Source organism: Lagopus muta, chromosome 29 (genome assembly GCF_023343835.1).
Source record: "Lagopus muta isolate bLagMut1 chromosome 29, bLagMut1 primary, whole genome shotgun sequence".
Classification (NCBI taxonomy): Eukaryota; Metazoa; Chordata; class Aves; order Galliformes; family Phasianidae; genus Lagopus; species Lagopus muta.
Window position 1 is genome coordinate 345,069 of NC_064461.1, and position 25,925 is coordinate 370,993.

Consider the following 25,925-nt stretch of genomic DNA (forward strand, 5'->3'; position numbering starts at 1 on the left):
AACTTGTGAAAAAGTCTGAATCTAGGCTATGATTGAATGCATTTGAGGAAGAATACAGCCTGAAGTGGAGAAGATCCAAGTGACAGAAGTTTTGCAGTAAAGGTAGAAGAGGAGGTAGCAAGAAATATCTGCTACTTACCAGAAGTATTTTTGACTGTACCCTTTCTTGTATGTTAGAAATTGAATTCAATATTTAGCTATGACGAGCCGTGGGATGTGAGGGAATGGCTTAATGCTTCCTGAGAGGAATTTTAACTAATTACACCGTTAGGAATAATCTCTCCAATGAGAAGATGGGCAAGTACAGGTACTCGCCAAGAAGGTAGTGTGGTCAGTGTTCAGGAAGAAAGTTTGAATCTGTGGTGTCAGGAGTTGGATTCTTTATCTTCAGGATGCATTCCCTTCTAATTCATGATGCCCTATGATTGTCCGTAGGGGCTGTTGGCAACACAGCTTGAGTACGCAGTTGGAGGGCATGATTTCAACAAGTTCTCTAACAGATCAGGCTGTCCCTACATATGGAAGGGGTATGGAAGTGATATTGGTGAGGCCATGAGAGGTGGGGAAAATCCTCAGGAGAGAGGATGGCAGTTCCCAGATGCTGTGTGGCTGCATTTCCTGCTGGTCAGGCAGCAGCCTACACTCAGACAAGTCTCATCAAGATGGACTATAGAAAACTGTGAGCCGAGCCGGCATCGCCAGCAGCTGTGGAAACACAGCCTGGCTCATCAGGGAGCTGAGAGCCTGTTCTGGGCCAGATGTAGGGACCATGTGTGGGAGAAGGGAGTTCTGGAGCATCCAATGTACCCAAGTAGAAAATCCCAAAGTACAAACACACAATGCAAGCTTATTTTATTTGAAAGACAGGAAAGGACACAACGTCAAAGACATGCTGCAATACTAGGCAGGATGTAGGTGCCTGGGCCTTCAGGACAAGTGTTTTTTGAGCCATCTTCAAGGCAGTGGCCAGCACAGGGCCCAGTTCAGTACCATAAAAAACAAAGTGGGCATCAGAAATCAGCACAGAGGATGAGGAAGGAAGAGGTGAGGAGATTAAAGAGTGATTTTAGCAGGGCCCACAGGTGTTCCAGAGCTTCCTGCTGTAGCGGGGCAAGGCGCAGGGGTTGCAGGCAGGAGTAGCGTAGGGTCTGCCAAAGGTGCAGAGGCCCCCCGAGCCCTGAGTGGCCCCGGCGCCGTAGAGGCCCCCCAGCCCCAGGGAGCCGCCAAAGGCGGGTGCTCCGGAGGAGCCCACCACGGCTTGCTGGGGGAAGGAGCTGAGGATGGGGCCGGGGAAGGTGACGACGACGGGCGGTGGCTGGATGAAGGCCGTAGAGTCGGGGGCACTGGCGCGCGCACAGCTCGTTGCAGCTCTCAGCGATGGGCTGGGGCACGGCGACGCTGGTTTTTGGTGGGCACAGGTCGTAGCAAGACATCTTGATGTGATGGGATGGAGCTCTGCAAGAGGGCAGACAGTGTCACGCAGCAGCAGATGGCAGCAGCTCCGGCACAGGGGCCTGAAACTGTCCTTAGTGAAGGGCAGGAGAAGTGCTCTTGGACTTACCCTGTTCGCAAGGAGAAGGAGGCCAGAGCAGTGCTTGGGAGAGCTCCCCTCAGTCCCAGCTTTTATCCAGGCTGGGCCTTGGCTCATCAGCCTCTGGGCCAATGGGCAGAGGTGTCACTCCCTGAGGCCGAGGCCAGGCTGGCCTGCTCCCGCTCTCCCTGAGTCAGCAATCGCTGGCTGGACCAGCACAGGCCCCTTTACTGTCTGCCCTCTTCTTTCTGCTTTGTATGCCAAATGCGTGGTGCTGAGTAGACTATGACAAAGAGGTGTGCCTGTGATTTGCTATTCCATCACCTCACCCATCTGCAGATAACAACTGCAGTGTGTTTGTCACTCAGACGCTGCTGAGTGGGGGGCGTGGGCCACACCTTCTCCTTGCCTAGTGCTGCTATCCTGCTCCTCCCTGAGGCTCTGCACAGTTGGCATGAGCACACAGCAAAACACACTCTGGGGAAGTCCTGTGACTTGCAGAGCACAGCCACTCAGCCTTTGTAATACTCCCTGCCCTTTTACAGAGGCAGAGAATGGGAGGGCAGTAGGGCTAATTTGCCCATTAGCAGAAGGCTGGCCAGCATCTCAGATGGCCAATTGCAGGGGCTGAGAGAGCAGGTGGAGGCTGCCAAGGATATAGTGTCAGCAAAACAGCCCTGTGTCACACAGGAAGGTGATTGGTGTTTGGCTGCTGAGAGCCACATGCCCCCATCGCAGTCAGCTCCTCCCCATGCTTACTGGCCCCCATAAAAGTGTGGTCCTGGGTGAGCACCAGCATCCATTGCTCTAGCCTGGCTCAGCTTGGGAAAAGGGTAAGTGGCTGTGCTTCTCGGACAGGGGTTGGAGTAGGGTACTTGGGCAGGAGACCAGATTCCTGGGTGGTGGCTGTGGCCCTGCAGCAATAGAGGATGCTATGGCCCTGTGGCGTGCAGGAAAGCCCCATGTCATGGAAGCTGCTCTATCAGGGCATCTCCTCACTCACAGCTCCCCTTTTTGCAACTGTGCATTGCAGGGAAATCTCTTTTCACACCAAGATGTCTTGCTACGACCTGTGCCCACCAAAAACCAGCGTCGCCGTGCCCCAGCCCATCGCTGAGAGCTGCAACGAGCTGTGCGCGCGCCAGTGCCCCGACTCTACGGCCTTCATCCAGCCACCGCCCGTCGTCGTCACCTTCCCCGGCCCCATCCTCAGCTCCTTCCCCCAGCAAGCCGTGGTGGGCTCCTCCGGAGCACCCGCCTTTGGCGGCTCCCTGGGGCTGGGGGGCCTCTACGGCGCCGGGGCCACTCAGGGCTCGGGGGGCCTCTGCACCTTTGGCAGACCCTACGCTTCTCCTGCCTGCAACCCCTGCGCCTTGCCCCGCTACAGCAGGAAGCTCTGGAACACCTGTGGGCCCTGCTAAACTCAGCTTTTGATCTCCTGTCTTCCTCCTTCCTCATTGTGTGCATCAATGTGTGATGCCCACTTTTTTTTCCTGCAGGGTCCTTTCTGGGCCCTGTGATGGCCACTGCATGGAGGACACCTGAAGAAATACCTCTCCATAAGCTCCAGGCACTTCTTATCTGCCTGGGCCTGGTACTCATCTATTCTGTTGTGTCCTTTCCTGTCTTTACAATAAAAGTAATATGCATCCAATGTTTGAATCTTGGGCTTTTCTTTTCAGACTCCATGGGAGCTTCATGATTCCTTTCCTCTGCGTACAGCTTCACCACTTGGCCAGGACAGGCTTTCAACCCCATGCTGAGCCAGCCTTTCTTTCTTAGGGTCAAGTCCCCAGCCATGCCTGCTCTGGTTCACACAGTGCTCCATTCAATCTGGAGAGGCCCTGTGAGAATACAGGAGGCTTGCAGCTGATAGGAAATGCAGCCCCATGTCATCTGCAGACATCCAGACTCTATTCTAGGAAGGCTCTCCAACTCCCCATAGCCATTATGAAATGCCCTCTCTACCCATCTGAAGGGACTGATTGTGTGGTGAGGGGACCTCTGAAAGTGTAGATTAATTTTAATCATCAATTCATGTGGTGCCACCTCCAAACAAGTCACTGAATCATTGGTATTCTGAATTAGAAGGGAAACATACTGTGTGGATCTGGGCTCCAACTCTTGACAGCACAAATTCCAAACTGTATGTTAAACATCTCAAAACCGCCTCATTGGAGAGCCTTTTCCTACTCTTCTGCAGCTTCTCAGAGAAGAGATTTTCCTGAAAAACAAGCTTATAGTTCCCCTGTGAAGCACTGAGGTATTCACTCACACTTCAACAGTTAGCATAGCTTATTGTCACTAACAATTTCCAACAATTAGCAGAGTTCAGATCAAATAAATATTCTCTTAATTACCTGAGATTTCTTATTATATAAAGGACACCTTTGTCACTACATTCTGCAAATCACATCAAATTCTTAGTAATCTTCACTTATAGCTTAGCCTCACACGTATCTAAAAGACCATAATTGACTCACCAAGCCCTCAGAGGAAGAAGCTAACCATAGAGGCATCCCTGACCACAAAGGTATCAAAGGATTGTTCAACCCAAAAGGATCTCCAGTCTCAGTGCGACCTGTGGCTGTCTGATGATTGTTTTTAGAGCCAGTACACCCCTAGCTGTTATACTTCCCTCTCCTTTAGTGGGTGTCAGCACACCCTGAGGACCCAGCACCTGGCAATTGATAACACAGATGGACTTTGATACTGATGATAGGTAGAACCCCAGTGCCAGCGGTAGGCTCACTTGTGAATGGGTGCCAGTACAGCCAGAAACGGGAACTGGGGAAACAGATGATCCATGATCAGCCTGCTTCCAAGTTATGGTTACTGTTTACTCACATTCTCAGCAAACAGGAGGTATCAGACAAAGCCCATGGACACAATGCTGGCTCATGCTTGGTGGCCACCTGCTGAGGTCAGTTCCCTCAAGTTTGCAGTTCATCACAGAGATACTGTACATTCAGCAAGAACAACATTCACCACACTTGCTCTCCAGACTTCCCTGGACTCACTGAAAGCTTTGGGGCTGAGCTTCCATGGAGCAGCTTGACATGGCAGAGCTGGTCACAGAATATGGCTGAGGAGTTTGAGCAAAGCAGTGACCTCAGCACTCTCTTGCTTTGGGTTCATTCCTCAGCTCTGACAGCACCATCAAAATCCCCGCTGCACTGTCTGTTCCTCTTATCAGCCTGGCACTATAGGTCCGAATGCATCCCACGACAATGGTTTCCCCTTCCCAGGGACTGAACAACTGATGTGGACATTCCAGAAACACAACAGAGATGGAGAAGACAGAACTGCATTCAGAAAATATTTATTGTACACAACAGCAGCATGGAAAGGGACAGAGAACAGAGCAAGGCAAAGACACAGGCGCTAGTTGTGCACTGGGAGTACATGGAAGAAGAGAATAGGGAATGTAAAGCTGACAGCATTGCAATACACACCACAGATGCAGTTAGAAATGCTCAGTATCCCAAAGAATGCAGATAGGAGGGGATAAAGTTGGTGCAGGCTAGGGCAGGGACTGGGTTTAGCAGGGCCCACAGGTGTCCCAGAGCTTCCTGCTGTAGCGGGGCAGGGCGCAGGGGTTGCAGGCAGGGGAAGCGTAGGGTCTGCCAAAGGTGCAGAGGCCCCCCGAGCCCTGAGTGGCCCCGGCGCCGTAGAGGCCCCCCAGCCCCAGGGAGCCGCCAAAGGCGGGTGCTCCGGAGGAGCCCACCACGGCTTGCTGGGGGAAGGAGCTGAGGATGGGGCCGGGGAAGGTGACGACGACGGGCGGTGGCTGGATGAAGGCCGTAGAGTCGGGGCACTGGCGCGCGCACAGCTCGTTGCAGCTCTCAGCGATGGGCTGGGGCACGGCGACGCTGGTTTTTGGTGGGCACAGGTCGTAGCAAGACATCTTGGTGTGATGGGATGGAGCTCTGCAAGAGGGCAGACAGTGTCACGCAGCAGCAGATGGCAGCAGCTCTGGTACAGGGGCCTGAAACTGTCCTTAGTGAAGGGCAGGAGAAGTGCTCTTGGACTTACCCTGTTCGCAAGGAGAAGGAGGCCAGAGCAGTGCTTGGGAGAGCTCCCCTCAGTCCCAGCTTTTATCCAGGCTGGGCCTTGGCTCATCAGCCTCTGGGCCAATGGGCAGAGGTGTCACTCCCTGAGGCCGAGGCCAGGCTGGCCTGCTCCTGCCCTCCTGAGTCAGCAGCCCATGGTCAGACCAGAACAGGCCACTTTTCCGCCTTCCTTCTTCTTTCTGCTCCATAGGCCAAATGCGTGGTGCTGAGCAGGCAATGACCGAGAGGAGTGCCTTTGATTTGGTGTCACTTTACCTCACCCATCTGCAGATAACAACTGCAATGCGTTTGTCACTCAGATGCTGGCATGCAGGTGGCCTGGGAAATACCTTCCACTTGCCCAGTGCTGTGCCCGGCTCCTCCCTGAGGCTCTGCACAGCTGCCATGAGGACACAGCAAAACCAAGCCCTTGGGCAAGAGCTGTGGCATGCAAGGAACTGCCACTCAGCATTTGTTAAGCACCCCACCATCCCATCTTACACAGGCCGAGGATGAGAGGGCAGCAGGCCTAATTTGCCCATTAGCAGAGGGCCTGCCAGCTCCCAAGCAGGCTAATTGTAGGGGCTGAGTGAGCGGGTGGGGGCTGCTGAGGAAACAGCGTCAGCTAACCAGACCCATGGAACGCACATGGGAGATTGGGGTTTGGCTGCTGATAGCCACGTGCCCCCACCACAGCCAGCTCCTCCCCGTCTTCACCAGCCCCCATAAAAGCACTGCCCTGTGTGAGCACCAGCATCCACCACTGCTTCCTGGCTCAGCTTGGGAAAAGGGTGAGTGGCCGTCCCTCCTTTGGCTGGTCCTTGGGTGGATCACTGGGGCAGGGGAGCAGGATGCTGTGGGGGTAACTACGGACCTGCAACAACGACAGGGGCGAAGGCCCTGCTGCATGTAGAGCAGTCCCTGGTCCCTCACTTGGTTCTGCTAGGGCATCGCCAACATTATAGCTCCTCTTCTTTGGCTTTCATTGCAGGCTCAGCTCTCTCACACCAAGATGTCTTGCTACGACCTGTGCCCACCAAAAACCAGCGTCGCCGTGCCCCAGCCCATTGCTGAGAGCTGCAACGAGCTGTGCGCGCGCCAGTGCCCCGACTCTACGGCCTTCATCCAGCCACCGCCCGTCGTCGTCACCTTCCCCGGCCCCATCCTCAGCTCCTTCCCCCAGCAAGCCGTGGTGGGCTCCTCCGGAGCACCCGCCTTTGGCGGCTCCCTGGGGCTGGGGGGCCTCTACGGCGCCGGGGCCACTCAGGGCTCGGGGGGCCTCTGCACCTTTGGCAGACCCTACGCTTCTCCTGCCTGCAACCCCTGCGCCTTGCCCCGCTACAGCAGGAAGCTCTGGGACACCTGTGGGCCCTGCTAAACCCAGGTGCAAGTCTCCTCACCTCTTCCTTCCTCATCCTCTGTGCTGATTTCTGATGCCCACTTTGTTTTTTATGGTACTGAACTGGGCCCTGTGCTGGCCACTGCCTTGAAGATGGCTCACAAAACACTTGTCCTGAAGGCCCAGGCACCTACATCCTGCCTAGTATTGCAGCATGTCTTTGACGTTGTGTCCTTTCCTGTCTTTCAAATAAAATAAGCTTGCATTGTATGTTTGTACTTTGGAATTTTCTATTTGGGTACAGTGGAGGCTCCAGAACTCCCTTCTCCCACACATGGTCCCTACTTCTGGCCCAGAACAGTCTCTCAGCTCCCTGATGAGCCAGGCTGTGTTTCCACAGCTGCTGGCGATGCCGGCTCGGCTCACAGTTTTCTATAGTCCATCTTGATGAGACTTGTCTGAGTGTAGGCTGCTGCCTGACCAGCAGGAAATGCAGCCACACAGCATCTGGGAACTGCCATCCTCTCTCCTGAGGATTTTCCCCACCTCTCATGGCCTCACCAATATCACTTCCATACCCCTTCCATATGTAGGGACAGCCTGATCTGTTAGAGAACTTGTTGAAATCATGCCCTCCAACTGCGTACTCAAGCTGTGTTGCCAACAGCCCCTACGGACAATCATAGGGTATCATGAATTAGAAGGGAATGCATCCTGAAGATAAAGAATCCAACTCCTGACACCACAGATTCAAACTTTCTTCCTGAACATTGACCACACTACCTTCTTGGCGAGTACCTGTACTTGCCCATCTTCTCATTGGAGAGATTATTCCTAACGGTGTAATTAGTTAAAATTCCTCTCAGGAAGCATTAAGCCATTCCCTCACATCCCACCGCTTGTCATAGCTAAATACTGTATTCAATTTCTAACATACAAGAAAGGGTACAGTCAAAAATGCTTCTGGTAAGTAGCAGATATTTCTTGCTACCTTTACTGCATAACTTCTGTCACCTGGATCTTCTCCGCTTCAGGCTGTATTCTACCTCAAATGCGTTCAATCGTAGCCTAGATTCACACTTTTTCACAAGATCACAAATGACTCACTCATTCCTCAGAGGAAAACAATGACTCCAGAGATACCTCTAATAACAGAGGGATCAGAGCCTGAAACCACCCAGCCCAACATATGCCACGCTGCTGCTAAGTATTAGATCCAGTGATTCACCCCGTTCTAGAACAAGTGCTCACCATCTATCCTGTGATCCATGCACATCTGCTTTGATACCACTGGTGAGTTTAATTCACTTGCCACCAGCAGGATGACTTGTGAATGGCTGTCAGCACATCCTGATACCAGAAAGATCAAGACAGGTGATCCATGTTCAGCCTCCATCCAGGTAATGGCCGATGCCATCCACATTCCCAGCGATCGCAGCCTCAGAGCACATGGCTACTTCAAGCTTCACTTTTGTGGCCCCCTGCACATGTGTATTTCTGTAAGGCTGTATTCCAGCCAGCAACTGGCAGTGCATTAATCAAAGGCAGTATTTGCCAATGACCACTCTCCAGCCTCCCCTGAGCTTTGAGCCTGAGCTCAAGAGGTGCGCCTACAGAGCAGCATGACTTGGCAGAGCTGGTGCCACTGCAGAGCTGAGGAGGATGGGCAAGGGAGCACGGACAGCACCATCCTGCTCTCTGTCCCTTCCACAGCTTCCGCAGCCCACCAAAAGGCATTCTCTGCCATATCCAATCCTTACAACCACACCATCTTAAGAGGAGTTGGGACACACATCATCATGATTTTATATACCCCGTCTATCACAAAACCATCCGGAACAATTTAGAAACAACAGAGAGAGGGAGAAGTTATTTGTGAATGCAAGAAAACTTTATTGTTCCCAGATCAGCTGGAGATGGGGAGAGAGGCAAAAAGGCAGGTCAGATTCAGGTTGAAGTCCATGGAAGAAGAAGAATGGGCAGGAGAGGAGGGCAAAGCAAGCAAAGGTGCCAGCACTGCCATCTGCTCAGGCCTCAGTGGCAGCTGGAGATGCTCAGCACTCCTCAACACTCCAGGCCCAGGCATTCAGGAATGAGCTGATGCTAGTGTTGGTGGGAGCAGGCAGGGCCTGAGTTTAGCAGGGCCCACAGGTGTCCCAGAGCTTCCTGCTGTAGCGGGGCAAGGCGCAGGGGTTGCAGGCAGGAGAAGCGTAGGGTCTGCCAAAGGTGCAGAGGCCCCCCGAGCCCTGAGTGGCCCCGGCGCCGTAGAGGCCCCCCAGCCCCAGGGAGCCGCCAAAGGCGGGTGCTCCGGAGGAGCCCACCACGGCTTGCTGGGGGAAGGAGCTGAGGATGGGGCCGGGGAAGGTGACGACGACGGGCGGTGGCTGGATGAAGGCCGTAGAGTCGGGGCACTGGCGCGCGCACAGCTCGTTGCAGCTCTCAGCGATGGGCTGGGGCACGGCGACGCTGGTTTTTGGTGGGCACAGGTCGTAGCAAGACATCTTGGTGTGATGGGATGGAGCTCTGCAAGAGGGCAGACAGTGTCACGCAGCAGCAGATGGCAGCAGCTCAGGCGCACTGCAGGCACAGGCCCGAGTGTGGAGATGAATTGCTCTTGGACTTACCCTGTTCGCAAGGAGAAGGAGGCCAGAGCAGTGCTTGGGAGAGCTCCCCTCAGTCCCAGCTTTTATCCAGGCTGGGCCTTGGCTCATCAGCCTCTGGGCCAATGGGCAGAGGTGTCACTCCCTGAGGCCGAGGCCAGGCTGGCCTGCTCCTGCCCTCCTGAGTCAGCAGCCCATGGTCAGACCAGAACAGGCCCCTTTTCCGCCTTCCTTCTTCTTTCTGCTCCATAGGCCAAATGCGTGGTGCTGAGCAGGCAATGACCGTGAGGAGTGCCTTTGATTTGGTGTCACTTTACCTCACCCATCTGCAGATAACAACTGCAATGCGTTTGTCACTCAGATGCTGGCATGCAGGTGGCCTGGGAAATACCTTCCACTTGCCCAGTGCTGTGCCCGGCTCCTCCCTGAGGCTCTGCACAGCTGCCATGAGGACACAGCAAAACCAAGCCCTTGGGCAAGAGCTGTGGCATGCAAGGAACTGCCACTCAGCATTTGTTAAGCACCCCACCATCCCATCTTACACAGGCCGAGGATGAGAGGGCAGCAGGCCTAATTTGCCCATTAGCAGAGGGCCTGCCAGCTCCCAAGCAGGCTAATTGTAGGGGCTGAGTGAGCGGGTGGGGGCTGCTGAGGAAACAGCGTCAGCTAACCAGACCCATGGAACGCACATGGGAGATTGGGGTTTGGCTGCTGATAGCCACGTGCCCCCACCACAGCCAGCTCCTCCCCGTCTTCACCAGCCCCCATAAAAGCACTGCCCTGTGTGAGCACCAGCATCCACCACTGCTTCCTGGCTCAGCTTGGGAAAAGGGTGAGTGGCCGTCCCTCCTTTGGCTGGTCCTTGGGTGGATCACTGGGGCAGGGGAGCAGGATGCTGTGGGGGTAACTACGGACCTGCAACAACGACAGGGGCGAAGGCCCTGCTGCATGTAGAGCAGTCCCTGGTCCCTCACTTGGTTCTGCTAGGGCATCGCCAACATTATAGCTCCTCTTCTTTGGCTTTCATTGCAGGCTCAGCTCTCTCACACCAAGATGTCTTGCTACGACCTGTGCCCACCAAAAACCAGCGTCGCCGTGCCCCAGCCCATCGCTGAGAGCTGCAACGAGCTGTGCGCGCGCCAGTGCCCCGACTCTACGGCCTTCATCCAGCCACCGCCCGTCGTCGTCACCTTCCCCGGCCCCATCCTCAGCTCCTTCCCCCAGCAAGCCGTGGTGGGCTCCTCCGGAGCACCCACCTTTGGCGGCTCCCTGGGGCTGGGGGGCCTCTACGGCGCCGGGGCCACTCAGGGCTCGGGGGGCCTCTGCACCTTTGGCAGACCCTACGCTTCTCCTGCCTGCAACCCCTGCGCCTTGCCCCGCTACAGCAGGAAGCTCTGGGACACCTGTGGGCCCTGCTAAACCCAGGTGCAAGTCTCCTCACCTCTTCCTTCCTCATCCTCTGTGCTGATTTCTGATGCCCACTTTGTTTTTTATGGTACTGAACTGGGCCCTGTGCTGGCCACTGCCTTGAAGATGGCTCACAAAACACTTGTCCTGAAGGCCCAGGCACCTACATCCTGCCTAGTATTGCAGCATGTCTTTGACGTTGTGTCCTTTCCTGTCTTTCAAATAAAATAAGCTTGCATTGTATGTTTGTACTTTGGGATTTTCTATTTGGGTACAGTGGAGGCTCCAGAACTCCCTTCTCCCACACATGGTCCCTACATCTGGCCCAGAACAGTCTCTCAGCTCCCTGATGAGCCAGGCTGTGTTTCCACAGCTGCTGGCGATGCCGGCTCGGCTCACAGTTTTCTATAGTCCATCTTGATGAGACTTGTCTGAGTGTAGGCTGCTGCCTGACCAGCAGGAAATGCAGCCACACAGCATCTGGGAACTGCCATCCTCTCTCCTGAGGATTTTCCCCACCTCTCATGGCCTCACCAATATCACTTCCATACCCCTTCCATATGTAGGGACAGCCTGATCTGTTAGAGAACTTGTTGAAATCATGCCCTCCAACTGCGTACTCAAGCTGTGTTGCCAACAGCCCCTACGGACAATCATAGGGTATCATGAATTAGAAGGGAATGCATCCTGAAGATAAAGAATCCAACTCCTGACACCACAGATTCAAACTTTCTTCCTGAACATTGACCACACTACCTTCTTGGCGAGTAGCTGTACTTGCCCATCTTCTCATTGGAGAGATTATTCCTAACGGTGTAATTAGTTAAAATTCCTCTCAGGAAGCATTAAGCCATTCCCTCACATCCCACCGCTTGTCATAGCTAAATACTGTATTCAATTTCTAACATACAAGAAAGGGTACAGTCAAAAATGCTTCTGGTAAGTAGCAGATATTTCTTGCTACCTTTACTGCATAACTTCTGTCACCTGGATCTTCTCCGCTTCAGGCTGTATTCTACCTCAAATGCGTTCAATCGTAGCCTAGATTCACACTTTTTCACAAGATCACAAATGACTCACTCATTCCTCAGAGGAAAACAATGACTCCAGAGACACCTCTAATAACAGAGGGATCAGAGCCTGAAACCACCCAGCCCAACATATGCCACGCTGCTGCTAAGTATTAGATCCAGTGATTCACCCCGTTCTAGAACAAGTGCTCACCATCTATCCTGTGATCCATGCACATCTGCTTTGATACCACTGGTGAGTTTAATTCACTTGCCACCAGCAGGATGACTTGTGAATGGCTGTCAGCACATCCTGATACCAGAAAGATCAAGACAGGTGATCCATGTTCAGCCTCCATCCAGGTAATGGCCGATGCCATCCACATTCCCAGCGATCGCAGCCTCAGAGCACATGGCTACTTCAAGCTTCACTTTTGTGGCCCCCTGCACATGTGTATTTCTGTAAGGCTGTATTCCAGCCAGCAACTGGCAGTGCATTAATCAAAGGCAGTATTTGCCAATGACCACTCTCCAGCCTCCCCTGAGCTTTGAGCCTGAGCTCAAGAGGTGCGCCTACAGAGCAGCATGACTTGGCAGAGCTGGTGCCACTGCAGAGCTGAGGAGGATGGGCAAGGGAGCACGGACAGCACCATCCTGCTCTCTGTCCCTTCCACAGCTTCCGCAGCCCACCAAAAGGCATTCTCTGCCATATCCAATCCTTACAACCACACCATCTTAAGAGGAGTTGGGACACACATCATCATGATTTTATATACCCCGTCTATCACAAAACCATCCGGAACAATTTAGAAACAACAGAGAGAGGGAGAAGTTATTTGTGAATGCAAGAAAACTTTATTGTTCCCAGATCAGCTGGAGATGGCAATAGAGAAAAAAAGGCAGGTCAGAATCAGGTTGAAGTCCATGGAAGAAGAGAAATGGGCAGGAGACGAGCGCAAAGCAAGCAAAGGTGCCAGCTCTGCCATCTGCTCAGGCCTCAGTGGCAGCTGGAGATGCTCAGCACTCCTCAACACTCCAGGCCCAGGCATTCAGGAATGAGCTGATGCTAGTGTTGGTGGGAGCAGGCAGGGCCTGAGTTTAGCAGGGCCCACAGGTGTCCCAGAGCTTCCTGCTGTAGCGGGGCAAGGCGCAGGGGTTGCAGGCAGGAGAAGCGTAGGGTCTGCCAAAGGTGCAGAGGCCCCCCGAGCCCTGAGTGGCCCCGGCGCCGTAGAGGCCCCCCAGCCCCAGGGAGCTGCCAAAGGCGAGTGCTCCGGAGGAGCCCACCACGGCTTGCTGGGGGAAGGAGCTGAGGATGGGGCCGGGGAAGGTGACGACGACGGGCGGTGGCTGGATGAAGGCCGTAGAGTCGGGGCACTGGCGCGCGCACAGCTCGTTGCAGCTCTCAGCGATGGGCTGGGGCACGGCGACGCTGGTTTTTGGTGGGCACAGGTCGTAGCAAGACATCTTGGTGTGATGGGATGGAGCTCTGCAAGAGGGCAGACAGTGTCACGCAGCAGCAGATGGCAGCAGCTCAGGCGCACTGCAGGCACAGGCCCGAGTGTGGAGAAGAATTGCTCTTGGACTTACCCTGTTCGCAAGGAGAAGGAGGCCAGAGCAGTGCTTGGGAGAGCTCCCCTCAGTCCCAGCTTTTATCCAGGCTGGGCCTTGGCTCATCAGCCTCTGGGCCAATGGGCAGAGGTGTCACTCCCTGAGGCCGAGGCCAGGCTGGCCTGCTCCTGCCCTCCTGAGTCAGCAGCCCATGGTCAGACCAGAACAGGCCCCTTTTCCGCCTTCCTTCTTCTTTCTGCTCCATAGGCCAAATGCGTGGTGCTGAGCAGGCAATGACCGTGAGGAGTGCCTTTGATTTGGTGTCACTTTACCTCACCCATCTGCAGATAACAACTGCAATGCGTTTGTCACTCAGATGCTGGCATGCAGGTGGCCTGGGAAATACCTTCCACTTGCCCAGTGCTGTGCCCGGCTCCTCCCTGAGGCTCTGCACAGCTGCCATGAGGACACAGCAAAACCAAGCCCTTGGGCAAGAGCTGTGGCATGCAAGGAACTGCCACTCAGCATTTGTTAAGCACCCCACCATCCCATCTTACACAGGCCGAGGATGAGAGGGCAGCAGGCCTAATTTGCCCATTAGCAGAGGGCCTGCCAGCTCCCAAGCAGGCTAATTGTAGGGGCTGAGTGAGCGGGTGGGGGCTGCTGAGGAAACAGCGTCAGCTAACCAGACCCATGGAACGCACATGGGAGATTGGGGTTTGGCTACTGATAGCCACGTGCCCCCACCACAGCCAGCTCCTCCCCGTCTTCACCAGCCCCCATAAAAGCACTGCCCTGTGTGAGCACCAGCATCCACCACTGCTTCCTGGCTCAGCTTGGGAAAAGGGTGAGTGGCCGTCCCTCCTTTGGCTGGTCCTTGGGTGGATCACTGGGGCAGGGGAGCAGGATGCTGTGGGGGTAACTACGGACCTGCAACAACGACAGGGGCGAAGGCCCTGCTGCATGTAGAGCAGTCCCTGGTCCCTCACTTGGTTCTGCTAGGGCATCGCCAACATTATAGCTCCTCTTCTTTGGCTTTCATTGCAGGCTCAGCTCTCTCACACCAAGATGTCTTGCTACGACCTGTGCCCACCAAAAACCAGCGTCGCCGTGCCCCAGCCCATCGCTGAGAGCTGCAACGAGCTGTGCGCGCGCCAGTGCCCCGACTCTACGGCCTTCATCCAGCCACCGCCCGTCGTCGTCACCTTCCCCGGCCCCATCCTCAGCTCCTTCCCCCAGCAAGCCGTGGTGGGCTCCTCCGGAGCACCCACCTTTGGCGGCTCCCTGGGGCTGGGGGGCCTCTACGGCGCCGGGGCCACTCAGGGCTCGGGGGGCCTCTGCACCTTTGGCAGACCCTACGCTTCTCCTGCCTGCAACCCCTGCGCCTTGCCCCGCTACAGCAGGAAGCTCTGGGACACCTGTGGGCCCTGCTAAACCCAGGTGCAAGTCTCCTCACCTCTTCCTTCCTCATCCTCTGTGCTGATTTCTGATGCCCACTTTGTTTTTTATGGTACTGAACTGGGCCCTGTGCTGGCCACTGCCTTGAAGATGGCTCACAAAACACTTGTCCTGAAGGCCCAGGCACCTACATCCTGCCTAGTATTGCAGCATGTCTTTGACGTTGTGTCCTTTCCTGTCTTTCAAATAAAATAAGCTTGCATTGTATGTTTGTACTTTGGGATTTTCTATTTGGGTACAGTGGAGGCTCCAGAACTCCCTTCTCCCACACATGGTCCCTACATCTGGCCCAGAACAGTCTCTCAGCTCCCTGATGAGCCAGGCTGTGTTTCCACAGCTGCTGGCGATGCCGGCTCGGCTCACAGTTTTCTATAGTCCATCTTGATGAGACTTGTCTGAGTGTAGGCTGCTGCCTGACCAGCAGGAAATGCAGCCACACAGCATCTGGGAACTGCCATCCTCTCTCCTGAGGATTTTCCCCACCTCTCATGGCCTCACCAATATCACTTCCATACCCCTTCCATATGTAGGGACAGCCTGATCTGTTAGAGAACTTGTTGAAATCATGCCCTCCAACTGCGTACTCAAGCTGTGTTGCCAACAGCCCCTACGGACAATCATAGGGTATCATGAATTAGAAGGGAATGCATCCTGAAGATAAAGAATCCAACTCCTGACACCACAGATTCAAACTTTCTTCCTGAACATTGACCACACTACCTTCTTGGCGAGTAGCTGTACTTGCCCATCTTCTCATTGGAGAGATTATTCCTAACGGTGTAATTAGTTAAAATTCCTCTCAGGAAGCATTAAGCCATTCCCTCACATCCCACCGCTTGTCATAGCTAAATACTGTATTCAATTTCTAACATACAAGAAAGGGTACAGTCAAAAATGCTTCTGGTAAGTAGCAGATATTTCTTGCTACCTTTACTGCATAACTTCTGTCACCTGGATCTTCTCCGCTTCAGGCTGTATTCTACCTCAAATGCGTTCAATCGTAGCCTAGATTCACACTTTTTCACAAGATCACAAATGACTCACTCATTCCTCAGAGGAAAACAATGACTCCAGAGACACCTCTAATAACAGAGGGATCAGAGCCTGAAACCACCCAGCCCAACATATGCCACGCTGCTGCTAAGTATTAGATCCAGTGATTCACCCCGTTCTAGAACAAGTGCTCACCATCTATCCTGTGATCCATGCACATCTGCTTTGATACCACTGGTGAGTTTAATTCACTTGCCACCAGCAGGATGACTTGTGAATGGCTGTCAGCACATCCTGATACCAGAAAGATCAAGACAGGTGATCCATGTTCAGCCTCCATCCAGGTAATGGCCGATGCCATCCACATTCCCAGCGATCGCAGCCTCAGAGCACATGGCTACTTCAAGCTTCACTTTTGTGGCCCCCTGCACATGTGTATTTCTGTAAGGCTGTATTCCAGCCAGCAACTGGCAGTGCATTAATCAAAGGCAGTATTTGCCAATGACCACTCTCCAGCCTCCCCTGAGCTTTGAGCCTGAGCTCAAGAGGTGCGCCTACAGAGCAGCATGACTTGGCAGAGCTGGTGCCACTGCAGAGCTGAGGAGGATGGGCAAGGGAGCACGGACAGCACCATCCTGCTCTCTGTCCCTTCCACAGCTTCCGCAGCCCACCAAAAGGCATTCTCTGCCATATCCAATCCTTACAACCACACCATCTTAAGAGGAGTTGGGACACACATCATCATGATTTTATATACCCCGTCTATCACAAAACCATCCGGAACAATTTAGAAACAACAGAGAGAGGGAGAAGTTATTTGTGAATGCAAGAAAACTTTATTGTTCCCAGATCAGCTGGAGATGGGGAGAGAGGCAAAAAGGCAGGTCAGATTCAGGTTGAAGTCCATGGAAGAAGAAGAATGGGCAGGAGAGGAGGGCAAAGCAAGCAAAGGTGCCAGCACTGCCATCTGCTCAGGCCTCAGTGGCAGCTGGAGATGCTCAGCACTCCTCAACACTCCAGGCCCAGGCATTCAGGAATGAGCTGATGCTAGTGTTGGTGGGAGCAGGCAGGGCCTGAGTTTAGCAGGGCCCACAGGTGTCCCAGAGCTTCCTGCTGTAGCGGGGCAAGGCGCAGGGGTTGCAGGCAGGAGAAGCGTAGGGTCTGCCAAAGGTGCAGAGGCCCCCCGAGCCCTGAGTGGCCCCGGCGCCGTAGAGGCCCCCCAGCCCCAGGGAGCCGCCAAAGGCGGGTGCTCCGGAGGAGCCCACCACGGCTTGCTGGGGGAAGGAGCTGAGGATGGGGCCGGGGAAGGTGACGACGACGGGCGGTGGCTGGATGAAGGCCGTAGAGTCGGGGCACTGGCGCGCGCACAGCTCGTTGCAGCTCTCAGCGATGGGCTGGGGCACGGCGACGCTGGTTTTTGGTGGGCACAGGTCGTAGCAAGACATCTTGGTGTGATGGGATGGAGCTCTGCAAGATGGCGGACAGTGTCACGCAGCAGCAGATGGCAGCAGCTCAGGCGCACTGCAGGCACAGGCCCGAGTGTGGAGATGAATTGCTCTTGGACTTACCCTGTTCGCAAGGAGAAGGAGGCCAGAGCAGTGCTTGGGAGAGCTCCCCTGTCCCTGCTTTTATCCAGGCTGGGCCTTGGCTCATCAGCCTATGGGCCAATGGGCAGAGGTGTCACTCCCTGAGGCTGAGGCCAGGCTGGCCTGCTTCTGAACTTCCTGACTCAGCATTCCCTGGCTGGTCTTGCACAGGCCCTTTTACTGCCTGCTCTCTTTTTCTGCTTTGTAGATAAACTATGCTGTGCCAAGTAGGCTATGACTGAGATAAGTGCCTTTGATTTCGTGTTTCATCACCTCACCTGTCTGCAGACAGCAACTGCATTGCGTTCGTCACTCAGACGCTGCTGAGCAGAGGCCTTGGAAAAACCATCTACTTGACCATTGCTGTGATTCTGCTTATCCCTGATGCTCTGCACAGCTGGCATGAAGCCACAGCAAAACCAAGCCTCCGGGTAAGTGCTGTGGCATGCAAGGAACTGCCAATCAGCATTTGTCATGCACCTTACCCTTTTACACAAGCAGAGGATGAGAAGGCAGCAAGCTTAATTTGCCCATTAGCAGAGGGCTTGCAAGCTACCAAGTTGAGTAATTGCAGGGGCTGAGTGAGCAGTTGGGGGCTGCCAAGTATACAGCATCAGCAAAACAGCCCCTTGGTTTGCCCAGTAGAGACTGAGGATCACCTGCTGATAGCCACGTGACCCCATCCACGTCAGCTCCTCCCAGTGCACACAGGCACTAATAAAAGAGCAGCCTAGGGTTACTGCTGGCAATAACCTCTCCAGCCTGGTTCAGCTCAGGAAAAGGGTGAGTAGATGAGCCGCCAATGGCAGGGGCTGGAATGGGTCTCGATGGCAGGAGAGCAGGGTGTTGTGGAGAGGCCGTGTTCCTGCACCAGTGGCTGCAGTCCTGCTGAGTGCAGAGCAGTCCTTGAGCATGGGCTTAGCTCTACCAGGGCATCTACTCACTAACAGCTCCCCTTTTTGCAACTGTGCACTGCAGGCTCAGCTCTCTCCCACCAAGATGTCTTGCTACGACCTGTGCCCACCAAAAACCAGCATCGCCGTGCCCCAGCCCATCGCTGAGAGCTGCAACGAGCTGTGCGCGCGCCAGTGCCCCGACTCTACGGCCTTCATCCAGCCACCGCCCATCGTCGTCACCTTCCCCGGCCCCATCCTCAGCTCCTTCCCCCAGCAAGCCGTGGTGGGCTCCTCCGGAGCACCCGCCTTTGGCAGCTCCCTGGGGCTGGGGGGCCTCTACGGCGCCGGGGCCACTCAGGGCTCGGGGGGCCTCTGCACCTTTGGCAGACCCTACGCTTCTCCTGCCTGCAACCCCTGCGCCTTGCCCCGCTACAGCAGGAAGCTCTGGGACACCTGTGGGCCCTGCTAAACTCAGGCCCTGCCTGCTCCCACCAACACTAGCATCCACTCATTCCTGAATGCCTGGGCCTGGAGTGTTGAGGAGTGCTGAGCATCTCCAGCTCCAACTGAGGCCTGAGCAGATGGCAGAGCTGGCACCTTTGTGTGCTTTGCCCTCATCTCCTGCCCATTCCTCTTCTTCCATGGACTTCTACCTGAGTCTGACCTGCCTTTTTGCCTCTCTCCCCATCTCCAGCTGATCTGGGAACAATAAAGTTTTCCTGCATTCACAAATGCCTTCTCCCTCTCTTTGTTGTTGTTTCAAATAAGTACCGGGTGGTTTTGTGACAGCTGAGGTCGGGTAAATGCTGCTGATGAGGGTCCCAGGTTTTGCTTAGTATTGTGGGAGTGTTGAAAGTAAATATGGCAGAGGGGTCCTTTTGGTGAGGCTTTGGGAGCTGTGGAAGGAAGAGAGAGGAGGACGGTGCTGACCACGCTCCCTTGCCTTTCCTCCTCAGATCTGCAGTGGGCCTGCTCTGCCAGTTGTGCTGCTCTGTAGAAGTACCGCATTTTTGACCGCAAACTCTCTTATTTGTCAGAAATTCAGCTCGGTGTTTAGCTATGTAAATGATGGAGGGTGAGGGAAAGTCTTAATACTTCATGAGAAGAATTGTACCTATGCTGTAAGGAATAATCTCTGCTTTGAGATTAGCACAGATGCTCTCCAGCAAAATAGTATGGTGAATGTCCAGGAAGAAAGTTTCAAACTGTGCTGTCGGGTGCTGGAGCCTTTATGTACAGAACGGATTCCCTTCTAAGTCATGATTCCCAATAATTGTCTGTAGTGGCTGTTGGCAGAACAGCTTGAACACGCACTTGCAGAGGATGATTTTCTAGAAGTTCCCTCACCGCTCAATCTGAGCCTTCAGATGGGGCATGGAGGGGATATTGCTGAGGCCATGGGAGCTGGGGAGGATCGGCAGGAGGGAGGACGGCAGTTCACAGATACCCTGGGGCTGCATTTCCTGCTGGAGAGGGAGAATCCTACATTCAGGCAGGGCTTGTGCAGATGGGCAAGAGTAGAGTGTGAGCCGGAGCTGGTGTGGCCAGGGCCTTTGACCAGGGGAAACACAGCCTGTCTTGGCAGGCGGCTGAGAGCTTGTTCTGGGCCAGACCTAGGGACCATGCGTGGCAGAAGGGAGCCCTGGGGCGGCCATTGTGCAAAGGAAGAAAAGCCCAAGATTCCAACATTGGATGCATATTACTTTTATTGTAAAGACAGGAAAGGACACAACATCAAAGACATACTAGAGTCCAAGGCAGGAAGTAGTGCCAAGGTCTTCAAAAGAAGTGTTTCTGAAGGCATCTTCAAGTCAGAGGCCAGCGCAGGGCCCAGTTCAGGGCCATGAAAGATAAAGTGGGCATCAGAAATCAGCACAGAGGATGAGGAAGGAAGTGGTGAAGAGTCGTGCATCTGGGTTTAGCAGGGCCCACAGGTGTCCCAGAGCTTCCTGCTGTAGCGGGGCAAGGCGCAGGGGTTGCAGGCAGGAGAAGCGTAGGGTCTGCCAAAGGTGCAGAGGCCCCCCGAGCCCTGAGTGGCCCCGGCGCCGTAGAGGCCCCCCAGCCCCAGGGAGCCGCCAAAGGCGGGTGCTCCGGAGGAGCCCACCACGGCTTGCTGGGGGAAGGAGCTGAGGATGGGGCCGGGGAAGGTGACGACGACGGGCGGTGGCTGGATGAAGGCCGTAGAGTCGGGGCACTGGCGCGCGCACAGCTCGTTGCAGCTCTCAGCGATGGGCTGGGGCACGGCGACGCTGGTTTTTGGTGGGCACAGGTCGTAGCAAGACATCTTGGTGTGATGGGATGGAGCTCTGCAAGAGGGCAGACAGTGTCACGCAGCAGCAGATGGCAGCAGCTCAGGCGCACTGCAGGCACAGGCCCGAGTGTGGAGAAGAATTGCTCTTGGACTTACCCTGTTCGCAAGGAGAAGGAGGCCAGAGCAGTGCTTGGGAGAGCTCCTCTCAGTCCCAGCTTTTATCCAGGATGAGGCATGGCTCATCAGCCTCTGGGCCAATGGGCAGAGGTGACACTCCCTGATGCCGAGGCCAGGCTGGCCTGCTCCCGCTCTCCCTGTGTCAGCAGTCCCCGGCTGGACCAGGACAGGCCCCTTTACTGCCCTCCCTCCTCTTCCTGCTTCATGGACTGACCGGGTAGTGCTAAGCAGAATGACTGAGAGGAGTGCCTTTGATTGGGCATTCCGTCACCTCGCGCCTCTGCAGATAACAAGAAAGGAGTATTTGTCACTCAGACGCTGGCATGCAGGATGCCTGCGCCAGACCTTCTCCTTACCCAGTGCTGTGACCCTGCTCCTCCCTGAGGCTCTGCGCAGGTGGCATGTGGACACAGCAAAACTATGACCCTGGGGAAGTGCTGTGGCATGCAAGGAACAGCCACTCAGCATTTCTCACCCTCCCTTCCCTCTTATGCAGGCAGAGGATGAGAGGGCAGCAGGTCTAATTGGTCCATTCGCAGAGGGCTGGCCAGTGTCCGAGCAGGGTAATTGTAGGTGCTGATGGAATGGGTGGGGGTAGCCAAGGAAACAACATCAGTAACACAGCCCCATGGACCGCACATGGGAGATTGGGGTTTGGCTGCTGATAGCCACGTGCCCCCACCACAGCCAGCTCCTCCCCATCTTCACCAGCCCCCATAAAAGCACTGCCCTGTGTGAGCACCAGCATCCACCACTGCTTCCTGGCTCAGCTTGGGAAAAGGGTGAGTGACTGGCCCTCCTTTGGCTGGCACTGGAGTGGGTCTCCCACTCCTGGAGAGCAAGAGGCTGTGGGGTGGCTATGGCCCCACAATAGTGACGGAGGCTATGGACCTGCTGCATGTAGAGCAGGCCCTGGTCACTCACTTGGTTCTGCTAGGGCGCCGTCTCTCTCCTAATTCCTTTGGTGGCTTTGCATTGCAGGCTCAGCTCTCTCACACCAAGATGTCTTGCTACGACCTGTGCCCACCAAAAACCAGCGTCGCCGTGCCCCAGCCCATCGCTGAGAGCTGCAACGAGCTGTGCGCGCGCCAGTGCCCCGACTCTACGGCCTTCATCCAGCCACCGCCCGTCGTCGTCACCTTCCCCGGCCCCATCCTCAGCTCCTTCCCCCAGCAAGCCGTGGTGGGCTCCTCCGGAGCACCCGCCTTTGGCGGCTCCCTGGGGCTGGGGGGCCTCTACGGCGCCGGGGCCACTCAGGGCTCGGGGGGCCTCTGCACCTTTGGCAGACCCTATGCTTCTCCTGCCTGCAACCCCTGCGCCTTGCCCCGCTACAGCAGGAAGCTCTGGAACACCTGCGGGCCCTGCTAAACCCAGGTGCACGACTCTTCACCTCTTCCTTCGTCATCCTCTGTGCTGATGTCTGATGCCCACTTTGTCTTTTATGGCCCTGAACTGGGCCCTGCGCTGGCCTCTGACTTGAAGATGCCTTCAGAAACACTTCTTTTGAAGACCTTGGCACTACTTCCTGCCTTGGACTCTAGTATGTCTTTGATGTTGTGTCCTTTCCTGTCTTTACAATAAAAGTAATATGCATCCAATGTTGGAATCTTGGGCTTTTCTTCCTTTGCACAATGGCCGCCCCAGGGCTCCCTTCTGCCACGCATGGTCCCTAGGTCTGGCCCAGAACAAGCTCTCAGCCGCCTGCCAAGACAGGCTGTGTTTCCCCTGGTCAAAGGCCCTGGCCACACCAGCTCCGGCTCACACTCTACTCTTGCCCATCTGCACAAGCCCTGCCTGAATGCAGGATTCTCCCTCTCCAGCAGGAAATGCAGCCCCAGGGTATCTGTGAACTGCCGTCCTCCCTCCTGCCGATCCTCCCCAGCTCCCATGGCCTCAGCAATATCCCCTCCATGCCCAATCTGAAGGCTCAGATTGAGCGGTGAGGGAACTTCTAGAAAATCATCCTCTGCAAGTGCGTGTTCAAGCTGTTCTGCCAACAGCCACTACAGACAATTATTGGGAATCATGACTTAGAAGGGAATCCGTTCTGTACATAAAGGCTCCAGCACCCGACAGCACAGTTTGAAACTTTCTTCCTGGACATTCACCATACTATTTTGCTGGAGAGCATCTGTGCTAATCTCAAAGCAGAGATTATTCCTTACAGCATAGGTACAATTCTTCTCATGAAGTATTAAGACTTTCCCTCACCCTCCATCATTTACATAGCTAAACACCGAGCTGAATTTCTGACAAATAAGAGAGTTTGCGGTCAAAAATGCGGTACTTCTACAGAGCAGCGCAACTGGCAGAGCAGGCCCACTGCAGATCTGAGGAGGAAAGGCAAGGGAGCGTGGTCAGCACCGTCCTCCTCTCTCTTCCTTCCACAGCTCCCAAAGCCCCACCAAAAGGACCCCTCTGCCATATTTAGTTTCAACACTCCCACAATACTAAGCAAAACCTGGGACCCTCATCAGCAGCATTTACCCGACCTCAGCTGTCACAAAACCACCCGGTACTTATTGGAAACAACAACAAAGAGAGGGAGAAGGCATTTGTGAATGCAGGAAAACTTTATTGTTCCCAGATCAGCTGGAGATGGGGAGAGAGGCAAAAAGGCAGGTCAGACTCAGGTTGAAGTCCATGGAAGAAGAGGAACGGGCAGGAGACGAGGGCAAAGCACGCAAAAATGCCAGCACTGCCATCTGCTCAGGCCTGAGTGGCAGCAGGAGATGCTCAGCACTCCTCAACACTCCAGGCCCAGGCATTCAGGAATGAGTGGATGCGAGTGTTGGTGGGAGCAGGCAGGGCCTGAGTTTAGCAGGGCCCACAGGTGTCCCAGAGCTTCCTGCTATAGCGGGGCAAGGCGCAGGGGCTGCAGGCAGGAGAAGCGTAGGGTCTGCCAAAGGTGCAGAGGCCCCCCGAGCCCTGAGTGGCCCCGGCACCGTAGAGGCCCCCCAGCCCCAGGGAGCCGCCAAAGGCGGGTGCTCCGGAGGAGCCCACCACGGCTTGCTGGGGGAAGGAGCTGAGGATGGGGCCGGGGAAGGTGACGACGACGGGCGGTGGCTGGATGAAGGCCGTAGAGTCGGGGGCACTGGCGCGCGCACAGCTCGTTGCAGCTCTCAGCGATGGGCTGGGGCACGGCGACGCTGGTTTTTGGTGGGCACAGGTCGTAGCAAGACATCTTGGTGTGATGGGATGGAGCTCTGCAAGAAGGCAGACAGTGTCACGCAGCAGCAGATGGCAGCAGCTCAGGCGCACTGCAGGCATAGGCCCGAGTGTGGAGAAGAATTGCTCTTGGACTTACCCTGTTCGCAAGGAGAAGGAGGCCAGAGCAGTGCTTGGGAGAGCTCCTCTCAGTCCCAGCTTTTATCCAGGATGAGGCATGGCTCATCAGCCTCTGGGCCAATGGGCAGAGGCGACACTCCCTGATGCCGAGGCCAGGCTGGCCTGCTCCCGCTCTCCCTGTGTCAGCAGTCCCCGGCTGGACCAGGACAGGCCCCTTTACTGCCCTCCCTCCTCTTCCTGCTTCATGGACTGACCGGGTAGTGCTAAGCAGAATGACTGAGAGGAGTGCCTTTGATTGGGCATTCCGTCACCTCGCGCCTCTGCAGATAACAAGAAAGGAGTATTTGTCACTCAGACGCTGGCATGCAGGATGCCTGCGCCAGACCTTCTCCTTACCCAGTGCTGTGACCCTGCTCCTCCCTGAGGCTCTGCGCAGGTGGCATGTGGACACAGCAAAACTATGACCCTGGGGAAGTGCTGTGGCATGCAAGGAACAGCCACTCAGCATTTCTCACCCTCCCTTCCCTCTTATGCAGGCAGAGGATGAGAGGGCAGCAGGTCTAATTGGTCCATTAGCAGAGGGCTGGCCAGTGTCCGAGCAGGGTAATTGTAGGTGCTGATGGAATGGGTGGGGGTAGCCAAGGAAACAACATCAGTAACACAGCCCCATGGACCGCACATGGGAGATTGGGGTTTGGCTGCTGATAGCCACGTGCCCCCACCACAGCCAGCTCCTCCCCATCTTCACCAGCCCCCATAAAAGCACTGCCCTGTGTGAGCACCAGCATCCACCACTGCTTCCTGGCTCAGCTTGGGAAAGGGTGAGTGACTGGTCCTCCTTTGGCTGGCACTGGAGTGGGTCTCCCAGGCAGGAGAGCAAGAGGCTGTGGGGTGGCTATGGCCCTACAACAGTGACGGAGGCTATGGACCTGCTGCATGTAGAGCAGGCCCTGGTCACTCACTTGGTTCTGCTAGGGCGTCGTCCCTCTCCTAAATCCTTTGGTGGCTTTGCATTGCAGGCTCAGCTCTCTCACACCAAGATGTCTTGCTACGACCTGTGCCCACCAAAAACCAGCGTCGCCGTGCCCCAGCCCATCGCTGAGAGCTGCAACGAGCTGTGCGCACGCCAGTGCCCCGACTCTACGGCCTTCATCCAGCCACCGCCCGTCGTCGTCACCTTCCCCGGCCCCATCCTCAGCTCCTTCCCCCAGCAAGCCGTGGTGGGCTCCTCCGGAGCACCCGCCTTTGGCGGCTCCCTGGGGCTGGGGGGCCTCTACGGCGCCGGGGCCACTCAGGGCTCGGGGGGCCTCTGCACCTTTGGCAGACCCTACGCTTCTCCTGCCTGCAGCCCCTGCGCCTTGCCCCGCTACAGCAGGAAGCTCTGGAACACCTGCGGGCCCTGCTAAACCCAGATGCAAGACTCTTCACCTCTTCCTTCCTCATCCTCTGTGCTGATTTCTGATGCCCACTTTGTCTTTTATGGCCCTGAACTGGGCCCTGCGCTGGCCTCTGACTTGAAGATGCCTTCGGAAACACTTCTTCTGAAGACCTTGGCACTACTTCCTGCCTTGGACTCTAGTATGTCTTTGATGTTGTGTCCTTTCCTGTCTTTACAATAAAAGTAGTATGCATCCAATGTTGGAATCTTGGGCTTTTCTTCCTTTGCACAATGGCCGCCCCAGGGCTCCCTTCTGCCACGCATGGTCCCTAGGTCTGGCCCAGAACAAGCTCTCAGCCGCCTGCCAAGACAGGCTGTGTTTCCCCTGGTCAAAGGCCCTGGCCACACCAG

General features: G+C 55.3%; 9 protein-coding genes and 5 pseudogenes across 9 annotated transcripts; 7 read left to right on the plus strand and 7 right to left on the minus strand.

The window, feature by feature from the left end:
• Window positions 1-935: 935 nt before the first annotated feature.
• On the minus strand, window positions 936-2,334 carry LOC125685635 (scale keratin-like; annotated as a pseudogene).
• A 14-nt stretch (window positions 2,335-2,348) lies between these two features.
• Window positions 2,349-3,127, plus strand: LOC125685728 (scale keratin-like). The gene is made up of 2 exons (XM_048929045.1): window positions 2,349-2,364; window positions 2,565-3,127. The coding sequence occupies exon 2, from the start codon at window positions 2,587-2,589 to the stop codon at window positions 2,950-2,952; it is 366 nt and encodes a 121-aa protein (XP_048785002.1). The 5' UTR covers window positions 2,349-2,364; window positions 2,565-2,586; the 3' UTR covers window positions 2,953-3,127.
• Window positions 3,128-5,072: 1,945 nt separating this feature from the next.
• Window positions 5,073-5,990, minus strand: LOC125685636 (scale keratin-like; annotated as a pseudogene).
• Window positions 5,991-6,580: 590 nt separating this feature from the next.
• LOC125685805 (scale keratin-like) lies at window positions 6,581-6,961 on the plus strand. Its single transcript, XM_048929227.1, has one exon. It carries the CDS (start codon window positions 6,596-6,598, stop codon window positions 6,959-6,961), a length of 366 nt encoding a protein of 121 aa, XP_048785184.1. The 5' UTR covers window positions 6,581-6,595.
• Window positions 6,962-9,057: 2,096 nt separating this feature from the next.
• On the minus strand, window positions 9,058-9,970 carry LOC125685637 (scale keratin-like; annotated as a pseudogene).
• A 315-nt stretch (window positions 9,971-10,285) lies between these two features.
• On the plus strand, window positions 10,286-10,941 carry LOC125685812 (scale keratin-like). The gene is made up of 2 exons (XM_048929242.1): window positions 10,286-10,354; window positions 10,555-10,941. The coding sequence occupies exon 2, from the start codon at window positions 10,576-10,578 to the stop codon at window positions 10,939-10,941; it is 366 nt and encodes a 121-aa protein (XP_048785199.1). The 5' UTR covers window positions 10,286-10,354; window positions 10,555-10,575.
• A 2,096-nt stretch (window positions 10,942-13,037) lies between these two features.
• LOC125685638 (scale keratin-like) lies at window positions 13,038-13,950 on the minus strand (annotated as a pseudogene).
• A 315-nt stretch (window positions 13,951-14,265) lies between these two features.
• On the plus strand, window positions 14,266-14,921 carry LOC125685811 (scale keratin-like). Its single transcript, XM_048929240.1, has 2 exons — window positions 14,266-14,334; window positions 14,535-14,921. The coding sequence occupies exon 2, from the start codon at window positions 14,556-14,558 to the stop codon at window positions 14,919-14,921; it is 366 nt and encodes a 121-aa protein (XP_048785197.1). The 5' UTR covers window positions 14,266-14,334; window positions 14,535-14,555.
• Window positions 14,922-17,017: 2,096 nt separating this feature from the next.
• On the minus strand, window positions 17,018-17,547 carry LOC125685802 (scale keratin-like). The gene is made up of 2 exons (XM_048929223.1): window positions 17,507-17,547; window positions 17,018-17,405 (listed from the first exon to the last, which is right to left on the minus strand). Exon 2 carries the CDS (start codon window positions 17,381-17,383, stop codon window positions 17,018-17,020), a length of 366 nt encoding a protein of 121 aa, XP_048785180.1. The 5' UTR covers window positions 17,384-17,405; window positions 17,507-17,547.
• Window positions 17,413-18,889, plus strand: LOC125685639 (scale keratin-like). The gene is made up of 3 exons (XM_048928896.1): window positions 17,413-17,509; window positions 17,813-17,955; window positions 18,503-18,889. Exons 1-3 carry the CDS (start codon window positions 17,413-17,415, stop codon window positions 18,887-18,889), a joined length of 627 nt encoding a protein of 208 aa, XP_048784853.1.
• A 1,449-nt stretch (window positions 18,890-20,338) lies between these two features.
• Window positions 20,339-20,907, minus strand: LOC125685807 (scale keratin-like; annotated as a pseudogene).
• A 654-nt stretch (window positions 20,908-21,561) lies between these two features.
• On the plus strand, window positions 21,562-22,216 carry LOC125685824 (scale keratin-like). Its single transcript, XM_048929255.1, has 2 exons — window positions 21,562-21,630; window positions 21,830-22,216. Exon 2 carries the CDS (start codon window positions 21,851-21,853, stop codon window positions 22,214-22,216), a length of 366 nt encoding a protein of 121 aa, XP_048785212.1. The 5' UTR covers window positions 21,562-21,630; window positions 21,830-21,850.
• Window positions 22,217-23,665: 1,449 nt separating this feature from the next.
• LOC125685640 (scale keratin-like) lies at window positions 23,666-24,439 on the minus strand. Its single transcript, XM_048928897.1, is given in 4 exon segments — window positions 23,666-23,938; window positions 23,940-24,070; window positions 24,155-24,313; window positions 24,391-24,439. Coding segments are annotated over 4 exon segments (612 nt in total).
• Window positions 24,440-24,804: 365 nt separating this feature from the next.
• LOC125685641 (scale keratin-like) lies at window positions 24,805-25,542 on the plus strand. Its single transcript, XM_048928898.1, has 3 exons — window positions 24,805-24,957; window positions 25,112-25,114; window positions 25,156-25,542. The coding sequence occupies exons 1-3, from the start codon at window positions 24,805-24,807 to the stop codon at window positions 25,540-25,542; spliced, it is 543 nt and encodes a 180-aa protein (XP_048784855.1).
• The last annotated feature ends 383 nt before the right edge of the window (window positions 25,543-25,925 follow it).